At 35.2% G+C, this 12500-nt stretch overlaps 2 protein-coding genes across 2 annotated transcripts; both read right to left on the bottom strand.

Annotated features, from left to right (window-relative positions):
* Positions 1 to 237: 237 nt before the first annotated feature.
* Positions 238 to 6026, bottom strand: otud3 (OTU deubiquitinase 3). The gene is made up of 9 exons (XM_077218905.1): positions 5890 to 6026; positions 5606 to 5668; positions 4269 to 4519; positions 4030 to 4178; positions 2811 to 2923; positions 2610 to 2732; positions 1257 to 1374; positions 982 to 1175; positions 238 to 890 (listed from the first exon to the last, which is right to left on the bottom strand). Exons 3-9 carry the CDS (start codon positions 4472 to 4474, stop codon positions 726 to 728), a joined length of 1068 nt encoding a protein of 355 aa, XP_077075020.1. The 5' UTR covers positions 4475 to 4519; positions 5606 to 5668; positions 5890 to 6026; the 3' UTR covers positions 238 to 725.
* A 2741-nt stretch (positions 6027 to 8767) lies between these two features.
* On the bottom strand, positions 8768 to 10667 carry g0s2 (G0/G1 switch 2). Its single transcript, XM_077218915.1, has 2 exons — positions 10534 to 10667; positions 8768 to 9256 (listed from the first exon to the last, which is right to left on the bottom strand). The coding sequence occupies exon 2, from the start codon at positions 9237 to 9239 to the stop codon at positions 8904 to 8906; it is 336 nt and encodes a 111-aa protein (XP_077075030.1). The 5' UTR covers positions 9240 to 9256; positions 10534 to 10667; the 3' UTR covers positions 8768 to 8903.
* Between the last annotated feature and the right edge of the window lie 1833 nt (positions 10668 to 12500).

Below are 12500 nucleotides of genomic sequence, written 5' to 3'. Positions count from 1 at the left end.
CAGTTTTCTTTTTCATTAGATTTATGATGTTATAGTAAAAAAAAGACGTATACATTCTTAAATTAAATTGATAATTTTACGTTAAAGAGATGATAAAAGTACTTGTCATAAAAATGCAAAAACTCTAAATAGTGCTACATAGCATCTTCTTTAAGCAAAATATAATTTATATTTTGAGGTGAAATGTGAGATCCTGAAATTCACCCTTGTCGTGAATAAAATTTTAATTCTACACAATTTAAATCCCATTTGAAAAGTTTATTCATAGGATTTTCACTGCAGAATATGAAGTCACCCAATTGTCTGAAAATGAAACGCTCGATTTTAAACCATGATTATTTGAATGCTCTATTCTTAAGTAGCTTTCAAAAACTGAAAGTAGGGGCAGAACTGAACGTTTTTTAAACAAATGAATCAAAAATACCCCAATAGGTTTAAATAGTGGTCCATCATTAATCTTATACTCTTTCTCCTCTCAATATTTCAGATCCCTTTCCAAGTGTTCTTTAGCTGAGCTCCGATGGGTCAGCTGACATTAATGAGGGTTAATTAATCTATGTTCGGTACAAAAATTCAACCGCCAACAATCTCAAGCACAGCGTACAGCTCCACGTATCTCAATGCCATCTTCATGCTAAAGAAACACGCGCTCAAACACACAACACAGTTCCTGTACGCTTAAACTATTAAAGTTTCTGGTTCATTACACAGTGTTCATTTTTGCTCTAGATGCTCAGGGTGTTGAGCGCTGGAACAAGAGTGACGGCTTCAGGTCCGTTCTGATTCTGGTCATGTGACCCTTTGCCCTGTAAAACCTTCTGTTTATGTCTCTCCTCTTGCCGTTTCTTCTTTTCTAGACGCTGTTGCTCTTTCCTTTGTTTATTAGAGAGCTAAAAAGGATAAAAATACACAAATACCTTATTATTTTCATCTGAGAATCTCCAATATTACATTTTTCTCATTCAAAACAATCCGAGTTACCTTGGGTTTATGTGAGATGCTGCCCTCTGTTGGCGATATGATTTCCCTACATTCAGCCTGCATGCCTTGACATAAAGGGCGTGTCCCTGAAGCCGAATCTCTCTGTGATGATTGGCTATTCTGTTCCGACTCCAGCCAATCACTGAGGCACATCTGTGATGTGTCATTTGATTGACTTAGATTGTCTGATTGACCTGCGGACACAAAATAGTGGTGAGAGCATGTTGGGAATAAAGGGAAACAGAATTAAAACAGTGAATTAAAAATGGACCGACTGTCGGCACAGAGATCGCTCAAGATCAGCTCTTCCTCTTCAGAGACAGAGCGCGAGGGAGAGGCACCTCTCGAATTATCCTTCTGACCCTCTCCAAAGCGTCTGGAATTATTCAGACTCTATCGAAAGAAAAGATGAGAAAGTCACATGATAAGAGCTTAGTAAATCATAACGAGGGTCACCTACATACATATACTTGGATCAAAAGTTTGTGTTTTTTTTAAAGAAGTCTCTTCTGCTCACATTTTCACTCTTCTGCATTTCTTTGATTAAAAAAATACAGTAATGTTGTGAAATATTTGTTTTCTATTTTTATACAATTAAAAATGTAATTTATTCCTCTGATCAAAGCGGTTTCGGCATCATTACTCCAGTCTTCAGTGTCACGTGATCCTAATATGATGATTTGATGATCAAGAAACAATTTCTAATCATTTTAATAAAAAAATAATTCAGGTTATTTTTATGATTAGAAAGTATAAAGGAACATCATTTATTTGAGAAAGAAATATTTTGAGATAGAAATCTTACTGTAACTTTTGATCAATTTAATATGTCCTTGCTGAAGAAAAATACTCATATCGTTCCAAAAAAACCTGACCCCACATTTCTGAATAGTAACAACAACAAAATGTCCATATTTATATGATGATTTGATGCTCAAGAAATATTTATCATTATTATCAGTGTTGAAAACAGTTATTAAAATTTTGATTTCAGGATTCTTTGATGTATAGAAAGTTCAAAAGAACAGCATTTATCTGAAATAGAAAGCTTTTGTAACATTAAACACAACCGTTCAAAAGTTTGGGGTCTATAAGAATTTATTTTATTTTTTGGGGGAAATAAAAAAAAAATCAATACTTTTATTCATCAAGGATTAATTAAATTGATCATAAGTTACAGTACGTATAAGACAACATTTATAATGTTACAAAAGATTCTATTTCAAATAAATGCTGATCTTTTTAACTTTCTATTCATCAAAGAATCCTGAAAAAAAATGTGTACACAACTGTTTTCAACATTGATAATACAAAATGTTTCTTGAGCAGCAAATCATCATATTGCAATGATTTCTGAAGGATTATGTGACAATGAAAACTGGAGTAATGATGCTGAAAATTCAGCTTTGATCACAGGAATAAATTACATTTTAAAATATATTAAAAAAGTAAACAGTTATTTTAAATGGTCATAATATTTCACTATATTACATTGTTTTTGTATTTTGAATAAAATAAATACAGCCTTGGTGAGCATAAGAGACTTCTTTTAAAAACATGAAAAATCGTGCCGATCAAAAACTTTTGAATGGCAGTGTATGTGACTGATGTATGTTTAGCAGACAGACCTCTATACGTAGATGTGCTGGACTCTCCGAGTTGTCTCCAATCTTTCGGACGCTGTCATAATGGTCTCCATAGCGATATGCAATGTGTAACTCACGGCATGACGGCTTCTCTGTACCATTTATCTAAATGGCAAGGAAAAAAATAATTAATAACAAAACACTTTAGAATTACAAGAATCAAATACATTAATACTCCCTTACCTCCCACAATGGAGCGTTCAGCTGATGAATAACCACTTTCAACTGTTGGCTGCGAGCGAAGGCCACGATGGCGTCGTTACCGGCAAACATGCCCGGCTGGGAGAGGTTAGACACTGAGAGAGAAAAAAAATCACAAGGATTTCTTTAATGACATTTCCTGCAGGAATTCACTAGCCTGACAAGCCAGAACCACACAAGATGTTGGGTCTGGGAACACACCATTGGCAGGGCTCAATCCGAGGGGGGGGATAAACGGTTGTCTTTCAAATTCCCTCTGCAAGCAATAGGCTAGCGCTACAACCAACCAGAGCAACGACGAAAGAGACGTAGTCAGAGTGATTGGCCTGACTAGAGTTTGGTTTTCCAGCTAGCAAGCCAATGGAGAGTTGCTAGACGACACTGGCTGCAAGATAAAATTTGCTGCCGCTAAGGTGCGTCTAGATTTCTAGGCTAGGAATTCACTGGAATAGCTGGATAACACACCACTCACATTTAGTATATACATATATATATATATATATATTATATATATATATATATATATATATATATATATAGTTATAACTTGATTTATTTTTTATTTTAACTTTTTTTTTTACATTTTTGTATCATCAATACAGTGTTACAATTGTGAGAAATATATTTAATATTTTCCATTTCTGTCAGTTTTATTTGTTTTAATTAGATCTAAATTTAAAAGAATAGTCCAAACAACTATAATGATAACAGCGCAGAGGAATGATATCATTTTCTTTTTTTCAAGCTGAAAAAGTTAAGATCTCTATGAACTTTTTGAAGCGTAAAAGTGTTGTAGTTGCAAAGCTGTCAACGGACGGACAGAAACTTTCAGATTTCAATGAAAAGATCTTCATTTGTGTTCCAAAGATGAACGAAAGATGAACAGGTTTAGAACAACATTAGGGAGAGTAATTAATGACAGAATTTTTGGGTAAACTAAACTATCCCTTTAACATTTTTTTATTTTTTCAATTAACGTAAATGTATTTAAATAGTTTAAAAGTTATTTTTCCAAAGTTTAAACCATAAGTATGAGCAATATTGATAGTGATGCTTGACTAAGCAAACGATTAGTCACGATTAACAGTAATTTCTGAAGTTAATGTTAGTTGGAATGTAATCTGATTATTTTAGTCCAGTTTATTTTGACCAGAAGAGGATTTATTGCAACAGACACACACACTTTAGAGACTTCTCTTACAATGCTGTGTGAACGGCACCTCATCTTCAACGAAGGGCTCGAAGTCCTGCCTGTGCGTCGTCATGTACTGTACCGTCTCCTGCCGCAGATGCAGGTGACCCCGCGAATGTCCCTCCAGCTGATCTCCAAGAGCCCGGAACAAACAGTTACTGCGGGACAACATGAGAAACAGAAGCCTGACTCCTTAAAGAACCATACGTTGTCATCACATTGGTCCTGTGACAAAAGCCCACACATACCCGTCTCCAGGCACCTCTCGGAGTTTGAGACCCAGAGCCTGAAGCTGGTTGGAGAAGCTGACAAACTCCTCTCCATCTTCCCCTCCTGGAGGTCTGTTCTTTTTGTCTTTGGCCAGAGCCCGACGGGCCGCCCGCTCGTCTCTCTTCCTCTCTAATTCATACTTCCTGTTTCCCTTTATGGGCTTTCCTGACTGTTTCCTTGACATGATGATGGGCTGTATTATACAGTCAGTGATGATGCAGCCGTTTATCTATCACACACGCAAGACATAAAACACATCATTAAAATCACAACATCAGCTATGACAAGGGGAAGTGCTTAAAATGAACACTCAATATGACACAATCGAATATACACAGCATTACTTTTTCCGCGAATAACAATTTAATAATAATTAATAATAAATGAATATATGATTACATACAAAAGGTTTAAATGTGTGGTGGCTATAACCAAAATAACTTAAAAATAGTGCTGTCAAATCACACAGTAACAATAGTAATTTGCTTATTTGATTAATTATTATGTTTTTAAATTAATATAATTTTCTTATTTCCCAGGTATGGAGGAGATTCACGCTATGGATGACTGATGGTATCATGTGATGTCATATCATAAGTATGTCCTCGTGTCGAATGCAGAGATCAGAAGTGTTGTGGTGTGGTGTGGTGTGGTGTGTTGTTGTGTTGTTGTGTTGTTGTGTTGTGTTGTGGTGGTGTGTTGTGTTGTGTTGTGTTGTGGTGTGTTGTGTTGTGTAGCGGTGGTGTGTGTTGTGTTTTGTTGTGTTGTGGTGTGGTGGTGTGTGTTGGTTGGGGTGTGTTGTGTTGAGGTGTGGTTGTGTTGTGGTGGTGTTGTGTTGTGTAGTGGTGGTGTGTGTTGTGTTTTGTTGTGTTGTGTTGTGGTGTGGTGGTTTGGTGTTGTGGTGGTGTTGTGGTGTGTTGTGTTGTGTAGTGGTGGTGTGTGTTGTGTTTTGTTGTGTTGTGTTGTGGTGTGGTGGTGTGTGTTGGTTGTGGTGTTGTGTTGTGTTGTGTTGAGGTGTGGTTGTGTTGGGGTTGTGTTGTGTTGTGGTGGTGTGTGGTGTGTGTTGTGTTGTGGTGGTGTGTGTTGTGTTGTGTTGTGGTGGTGTGTGGTGTGGTGTGTGTTGTGTTGTGGTGGTGTGTGTTGTGTTGTGTTGTGTTGTGGTGGTGTGTGTTGTGTTGTGTTGTGTTGTGGTGGTGTGTGGTGTGTGTTGTGTTGTGGTGGTGTGTGTTGTGTTGTGTATATATTTTTTTCTCACGGTAATGTCATTAACAGTGGATTTGTGTAGTGTTGTGCTTATGGATTTAACGTTACTCACCTAAACACACTGAAGCCAATGAATCATGTTTGCAGATGTTAAATGTTTGTTTGCGGTCTGTCTCTATGAAGGAATTAAAATTGAGTAATGAATCCAACAAGAACAAGTTCAGAGTCATGTACTGCAGATATCAGACAGAGAGTGGTAAGAGAACAACAGCGTGATGTGTCAGAAATGTCGCGTAATAAACAGTTTCTCTCATCTTTGGCAGTGATTAAACGACAGAATGAGAATGTTTCTTTAAGATAAAAGACATTAAAAGTTTGTCTTACAACTCTACTCACGTTATTTGCTTGACAATAAGAAACACGATCACTGCACAACAATTTGTCCGGTAAATCTGCGTTAACTCTGCTAACGTTACTCTGATTGAGCTGTCCAGGGTTTGTTTACTTCCTAAAGAGTGTCCGGGCCTCATTTCCGGTTCCGGCTTTGCTTTCAAAATAAAGGCACGACCGAGGCAAATCATTAAAAAAAGACATGTCTTAATTTAGATTATTTCTTTTAAAAATGACAAGAATTAGAATAAATGTTGTTTTTATTATTGTTGGTGGTGTTGTTTGAGTATATTATTTGTGTGAGAAAAAACACACAAAAATGTTTTTCTCACACAAATAGTTTTTTGGATTATGAGTTTTTGGATTATGATTTCTGAATCTTAGTCTATCCATAATATTAATGGTAATAAGTTTAATACTCTTGATTGCTGATCATTCACTCAGCACATGTGGATTAAAACTAAATCCTATATGTAGTAAAACTTGTTACATGATTTATGTATAATGAGTGGTTCCCTAAATTATTACAGGACGTTTGCAGGTCAAGAAGTTTCATGAACGCAAACATCCGACGCTCGCGGTTGTCTTTCATGTCTTGCGCTTGCGCTTGCGCTTGCACGGACGAATTCACACAACATTATGCAAAAATACCCGTCTTGGCGAGTATCCTAGTAGACATTGTCGATTATTTCTCAAGTGAACGTTGACAGTATATTCATATTGGACCTGTGCATTCGGTCTTAAAGGGGCAGCAGCCTAATAAACCTATCTATATAGAGAGATGATTATGCAGTGATATTTCAAATTTGATTACTTTGTTCTATTGTATTTATTTGTATCTAAATACGAATGTGAGAATTGTGATATTTCACTAGTATCTAAACATTTGCACCACTGACACAATCTTCAGCAATGAGCCCTGCTGGACAAGCTCTAAATATGGCTGCATGTGCTATTAAATTATAGAAAAATATGATAGAGCAATGGAATGAACAGTGAAAGTAACTGAAACTAATACAATACATTTTACTAGGCTTAATTAAGCATGAAAATAACTGAAGGAAATATATATATTTCCTTAACAAATTAAGCCAACTAGGCTATAGCCAAATTAAGCCAAATTGATTCATACTCTTTTGGGTTCTACCCAATACATTCAAAAATGACAAATGCAGTAAAAATACAGGTATCGGTACACGGTATCGGCAAGTACTGACAATGAAAGTATCAGTATCGGACTCGTTCTGGAAAAATTGGTATCAGTGCATCCATAAAAATAATAATAAGTTTAAAAAGGTGTCCTACATAGACAAGAAATTGTCTTTCTTTTTTAGTGTATTTGTACCATATTTTAATTACCATCACTTGACATTATTTCATTAATTTTTTGCTTGAAAGAAACCATTTTTAGAGCGAACAGAGAAGATTAATTTATCCGATTTCCCTTCTTATGCATATGCAATAAGAAGATTCGATGACTAGATGAATAGATTCGATGACTCGCTTGCTTTAGTCCTCATTTGTAAGTCGCTTTGATATAAGCGTCTGCTAAATGACTAAATGTAAATGTAATGCAAGCATGTTTATGTAATAATAAATGAATTAATTCCACAAAAAGCACAACTGAGAAAATACTCTTATTATGACATTAACAACATAACAGTTCGGTTGAAACGTTATTTGATGCAGAATCTTACAGTACCACAGAGTGATGCAGAGATTGAGCAAATGTGAATTTATTTTATGGCAGTAAAAGTTAGCACACTCTACACATGACTTTTATACATCCTTTATAAATAGTACTCTGACTTCTCTCACCTTCTTACTCAACCCACGAATATTCATATTAGTTGTTTAAACTTGTTTCTGTCATCATTGTTATTGTTATTTTTTTTTTTTTTATTTTTTTTTTATTTTTTTCATTGTTGTAACTACTGTTGTTGCTGTTTTTTGCTCTTACCGTTATGATCACCACTGCCATCATCATTGTCGTTTATTATTATTATTAATATTATTATTATTATTATCATCATCAATATTGCCATTGTCAATGCTGTTTTAGAATTAGATATCATTGTCATCACTAGTGCAATAACTTCCCCCTTATCTCTTCATGGGTTTTTAATGCACCACAACATAGAATAAAAAAAAATAAAATAAAAAAAAAAAAGAAGGATTAAGGATATATGGAAAAACCTCACAAACACCAAGGCAGGCTAGACAGGCGAGAAGTGGTTTCAACGGGACAGCATCTCTGTCCCAATTTGAGACACTCTCGCACTGTACTCCCTATTTTAATGCACCTTAGACATTGCACATAACACACATAACACAAAAAAAAAAATAATTAAAAATTAAAAAAAAAATAGGAAAAGATATGGACTGATGAGATGAGGGGGAAGGTTATATTATATTATCTTATATTATATTATCTTATTATGTCGTATTTTATGCAGGATTGACAATGGCAATTATTACATAGGAGGAAGGATGGAAGTAAAAAATCTACCAACACAATATTGGCAATATGGTGGTAGTGGGAAGTGGGATGGTGATGGTAATAACAATGGTAATACATAATAAACGGTTACTTTGTTTACGCATACACACACATACACATAACCACACTCACACCCGCACACATACACACTTAAACACTTAAATCACTCTTGTCACTGCTGGAAGTATGGATTTACAAGATTGCTCACTACTGCACTATGTTGGTTTGTTTGTATGTATGCCTGATTGTTAAATAAAAAAAAAAAAAAAAAAAAAAAAAAAAAAAAAAAAAAAAAAAAAAATAAATAGTTATCTTCTGATAAAAAAAAATCATTACACCATCTGAACAGACATACGTAACAGTCGTAAACTTTCAAGTCGTTTCCCTCTCCGTGCTGCTCTGCAGCTCTCAGTCACTAACTGGGTCCATACGGTTCCTCATGACGGGTCAGTGCACAAGCAGAACTTCATTTTGCCTCAGCTTTTGTCATGTAGGCATAAACAGCAGCAGGGCACAAGCATTATGAAGCATGAGCTCTGAAACTCATCCGCCTCTGTCTGGTCATGGGCAGTTCCTTAGCCTTGGCCTCCATCGCAGCATCCATTTCATCATCTTCAGGGATGATGGTTTGTGGCTCCTGGACCTGTTCTTTTTCTGTTATGATCTCATGGACCTTTAGCATCCCAAAATCCGGCTCCTCGTTGTCAGGGAAGAGGGAAGCGGCAACCTGTACTACACCGCTCACCATTCCCAGGACAGCGAACGTGCCGCCCACTAGGTAGACCTTCAGGCAGCCTTTGGAGGGACCGGACCTCAGCATCTCCTTGGCAAAAGGGATGATCTCATGAATGTCCATTCTCAGTTGTGTTACTTCTGTGAAAGGAAACAAGAGCGTCAAAATGAAAATACAATAAAATCAACTGAATTGCATTGATAAGTAGCCTACTTGCTGGTATTAAGGCTTATCTTGAAATCACGCTGTTTGCAAAACAGTTTATTTTCATATCTCATGAAATAAACTCAAAATTGTACATGGTGCCCAGGAATATGCATTAAAGGGATAGTTCACTCCAAAAAATGAAAATTTTGTCATCATTTACTCACCCTCAAGTTGTTCTAAACCTGTATGGCTTTATGTCTTCTGTTGAACACAGAAGAAGATTTTTTTGAGGAATGTCGGAATGGAGCCCATTGACTTCCATTGCATAAGTCAATGGGGTTGAATAAAGGATATTCTTCAAATGATCTTCTTTTGTGTTTAGCAGAAGAAAGAAATCCATTGAGGTTTGGAACAACTTGAGGGTCAGTAAATGATGACAGAATTTATTTTTTTGGGTGAACTATCCTTTTAAGAAAATTAGGCCTAACCCTAACCCTAACTTTTAAGGCCTGAAAGCAACGTTTGGTAACTCTTTACAATAAGGTTCCATTAGTTAAGGTTAGTTGATGCCTGAACTATTATTAATTACCGATGAGCAATACATCACGTACAGTACTTAATCTTTGTCAACGTGAATTAACAAAAATACAACTTAATTCATGTTAGTTCATGTTAATAATGTTAAGATACAATGTTTGATTTTAACATTAACGAATAAATGCTATAGAAATACGTTTCATTGTTAGTTCATGTTAAGTTATATAGTTAATTAATGTTAACAAATGAAACCTTATTGTAAAGTGTTACCCAACATTTTAAGTTTTGCATATTGAATATGAATTTACAGAAAAAATATGTATATTTCATTATTTGGGCTATACCAAATTAATAAAATCTTTTTTTTTCCATTTATTACTTTGATTATATAAGCTACTGCCACCCACCTTAAAACAGATTATAAAGATTATTAATCAAACAATTATCAAGTAAATTTACCATTAACTATAAGGTAAACATCAAAATAAAGAAGGTGCACGTGTCAGATACAAAACCCCATCATTGTAACACATGACACTAAAATAATCCAATAAACTCTAATTTAGCAACTTCAGATGAGACAAAAAATGTATGTAACTGATAAGAAAAAAAATAAAAAGAAACAATTATTTCAATGAAAACCATCATATATGAGCTTTCTAAAAACTGTAAGCTTTTCACTGTAGTGCACCGTAAAAACAGATATAGGTAGATATTTATAAAAAATACTTACTTGCAAGACGTAGAAGAACCCGTTTAGGTGATAACTCCTTATGCTCAGAGTTTCAGTGGGTGCTGCAGGAACAGATGCTCTGCCTATTTAAGCCCAGTGGGCAAAGGTCGACGCCCACAATGCATGAATATTCATGAGGCTGGAAAGCAGATGCAACTTTTGTCCAAGTTGCTTCATGTGAGCGGTGAGTGACTCAGGGTCTGCTGGCCAGATGATGAACCCAAGTTACACAAAGACAGTGGAAGAAACCTGTGTGCTGGTGGTCACGTGAAAACGCCATTAAAACGCACTCTACGTGAGGAGTGTGTGTAAACAAACTGAAGAGGTTTATTAGTACAGGGAACTTGGTGATTCAGCTACAGATTCAGAGTTCACAGATACGTTTTATAGTATTATGAGGAGCGGTAAAACACGTTACAGTGTGATGTTTAACAACAAATAGGCTTATCCAGATGAAGGCAGATGATATGAGACGTAAACACAGACATGTGAGGAATAGGTCTATAAGCAAAAACATAAGCAAAAGGTCTAAAAGCATTCAATCATGTACAGTGCTGTAGTGGTACCATGGTACTTTTATTGTTCGAAGGTTTTTGAAAAAAGTCTCCTATGCTCACCAACACTGAGAAATATTACAGTTTGAAAGAATTGTTTTCTATTTAAAATATTTTAATTTATGTAATGCAAAGCAGAATTTTCAGCTTCAGTGTCACATGATCCTTCGGAAATCCTTCTAATATGCTGCTTTGCTGCTCAAGAAACATTATTTCATGTGACCCTGAAGGCTAAGGTAATGGATTCAGGATACTTTAAAGAATAATGGTATCACCATGGTATATGTCCAAAAAGAACAGTATTTCCAGCATACAAAGTGCAAATAAAAATAGTAATACTGTACAAAAAAAAAGAAAAAAAAAAGAAAAGAACATAAGATGCATTAGAAATGTTCTGTCAGAAAACTATAATGGTAAGGTAAATACTGTTTGTTGTTTTAAGACAGGAAATTAGACTATGATAAGAGACGCCACATCATTTGCTTTGAAGACCTTTACTCCACTGCCCTCTGTTCATGCTCTTATATTAACAAGCCTGATGAATAAGAGAAACAATAATATAATGCAAACGTAAATGCTTAAAAAAAACAAAATTGTTTTTCAAATAAAAAATGAACTGCTCAATTTATTACAATTAATTTAATAATATTTGGTAACACTTTATTTCACAACACTTTATGTTACATGTACTTACCATAGTAATAACAGTAAATTAGGCATAATAACATGCAACTAACTATAGTAAGTACATGTTAATTAATATTACTCCTTACTTAAATGTATAATTATATTGTAACAATGACACACTAAAAGTGTGTAATCTAAATTCTAAAAAAAATTATTTTTGTATTCTCTTTATTTTTAATTTTATTTTTTAAATTAACATTATTGCGTTGCAACAGTATGATGCTCTATTTATGAAGTTTAAAGGGGAATTGCTTTAAAACAAATGTCTAAGCAATTATCAGTACTTTTTGTGCTGTAGTAAGTTATCGATAGTTCAAAAGCAGAACACACTGTACCATTAATGCCAATAATCATTTAAGATACTGCAATATCTTTTTCTTCAATAACAGGTTATAAACATTGCATCAATGATTTTGCATTAAGATGGAGTTTTTAAACAGTAAACATGCTGACCTTTCACTTTTAGTAATATCCCAACTCAAGCACATCCTTAAAATGGAGTAAGAATCATCAGTGCTGTGGCTCTCATGAGGCTGCTTGCATGAGGGGAGAAGGCAGATGAATGTTGGGTAATGGACTCACTGTAGACCTGCAGCCGCATCAGACACTTTTGACCCGTTTGGCTCGGATATGTGCCATGCTCTCTTCCCTAGATGCACAGACAGTGTTGGGAAACCACGTTCAACACGCGCAGATTGTGCTGGAGCAGCAGACGTGACAGTTCAC

The sequence above is a fragment of the Siphateles boraxobius genome, unplaced genomic scaffold (assembly GCF_051911475.1).
Source record: "Siphateles boraxobius isolate OS27281-9 unplaced genomic scaffold, OSU_SipBor_1 77, whole genome shotgun sequence".
In the NCBI taxonomy this organism is placed as follows: domain Eukaryota; kingdom Metazoa; phylum Chordata; class Actinopteri; order Cypriniformes; family Leuciscidae; genus Siphateles; species Siphateles boraxobius.
Note: the sequence above shows the minus strand (reverse complement) of the source record. Positions and strands in the feature narration are given on the sequence as shown.

Excerpts from the sequence above, each read along its gene's own strand:
- g0s2 (XM_077218915.1), bottom strand. The coding sequence starts at position 9,239 with ATGGACATTCATGAGATCATCCCTTTTGCCAAGGAGATGCTGAGGTCC.
- otud3 (XM_077218905.1), bottom strand. The coding sequence starts at position 4,474 with ATGTCAAGGAAACAGTCAGGAAAGCCCATAAAGGGAAACAGGAAGTAT. Across the intron at positions 2,924-4,029 it reads GGTGCCGTTCACACAGCATT|TGTCTAACCTCTCCCAGCCG; the intron begins GTAAGAGAAGTC and ends TTTCTCTCTCAG. Across the intron at positions 1,176-1,256 it reads GAGCGATCTCTGTGCCGACA|GTCAATCAGACAATCTAAGT; the intron begins GTCGGTCCATTT and ends TTGTGTCCGCAG.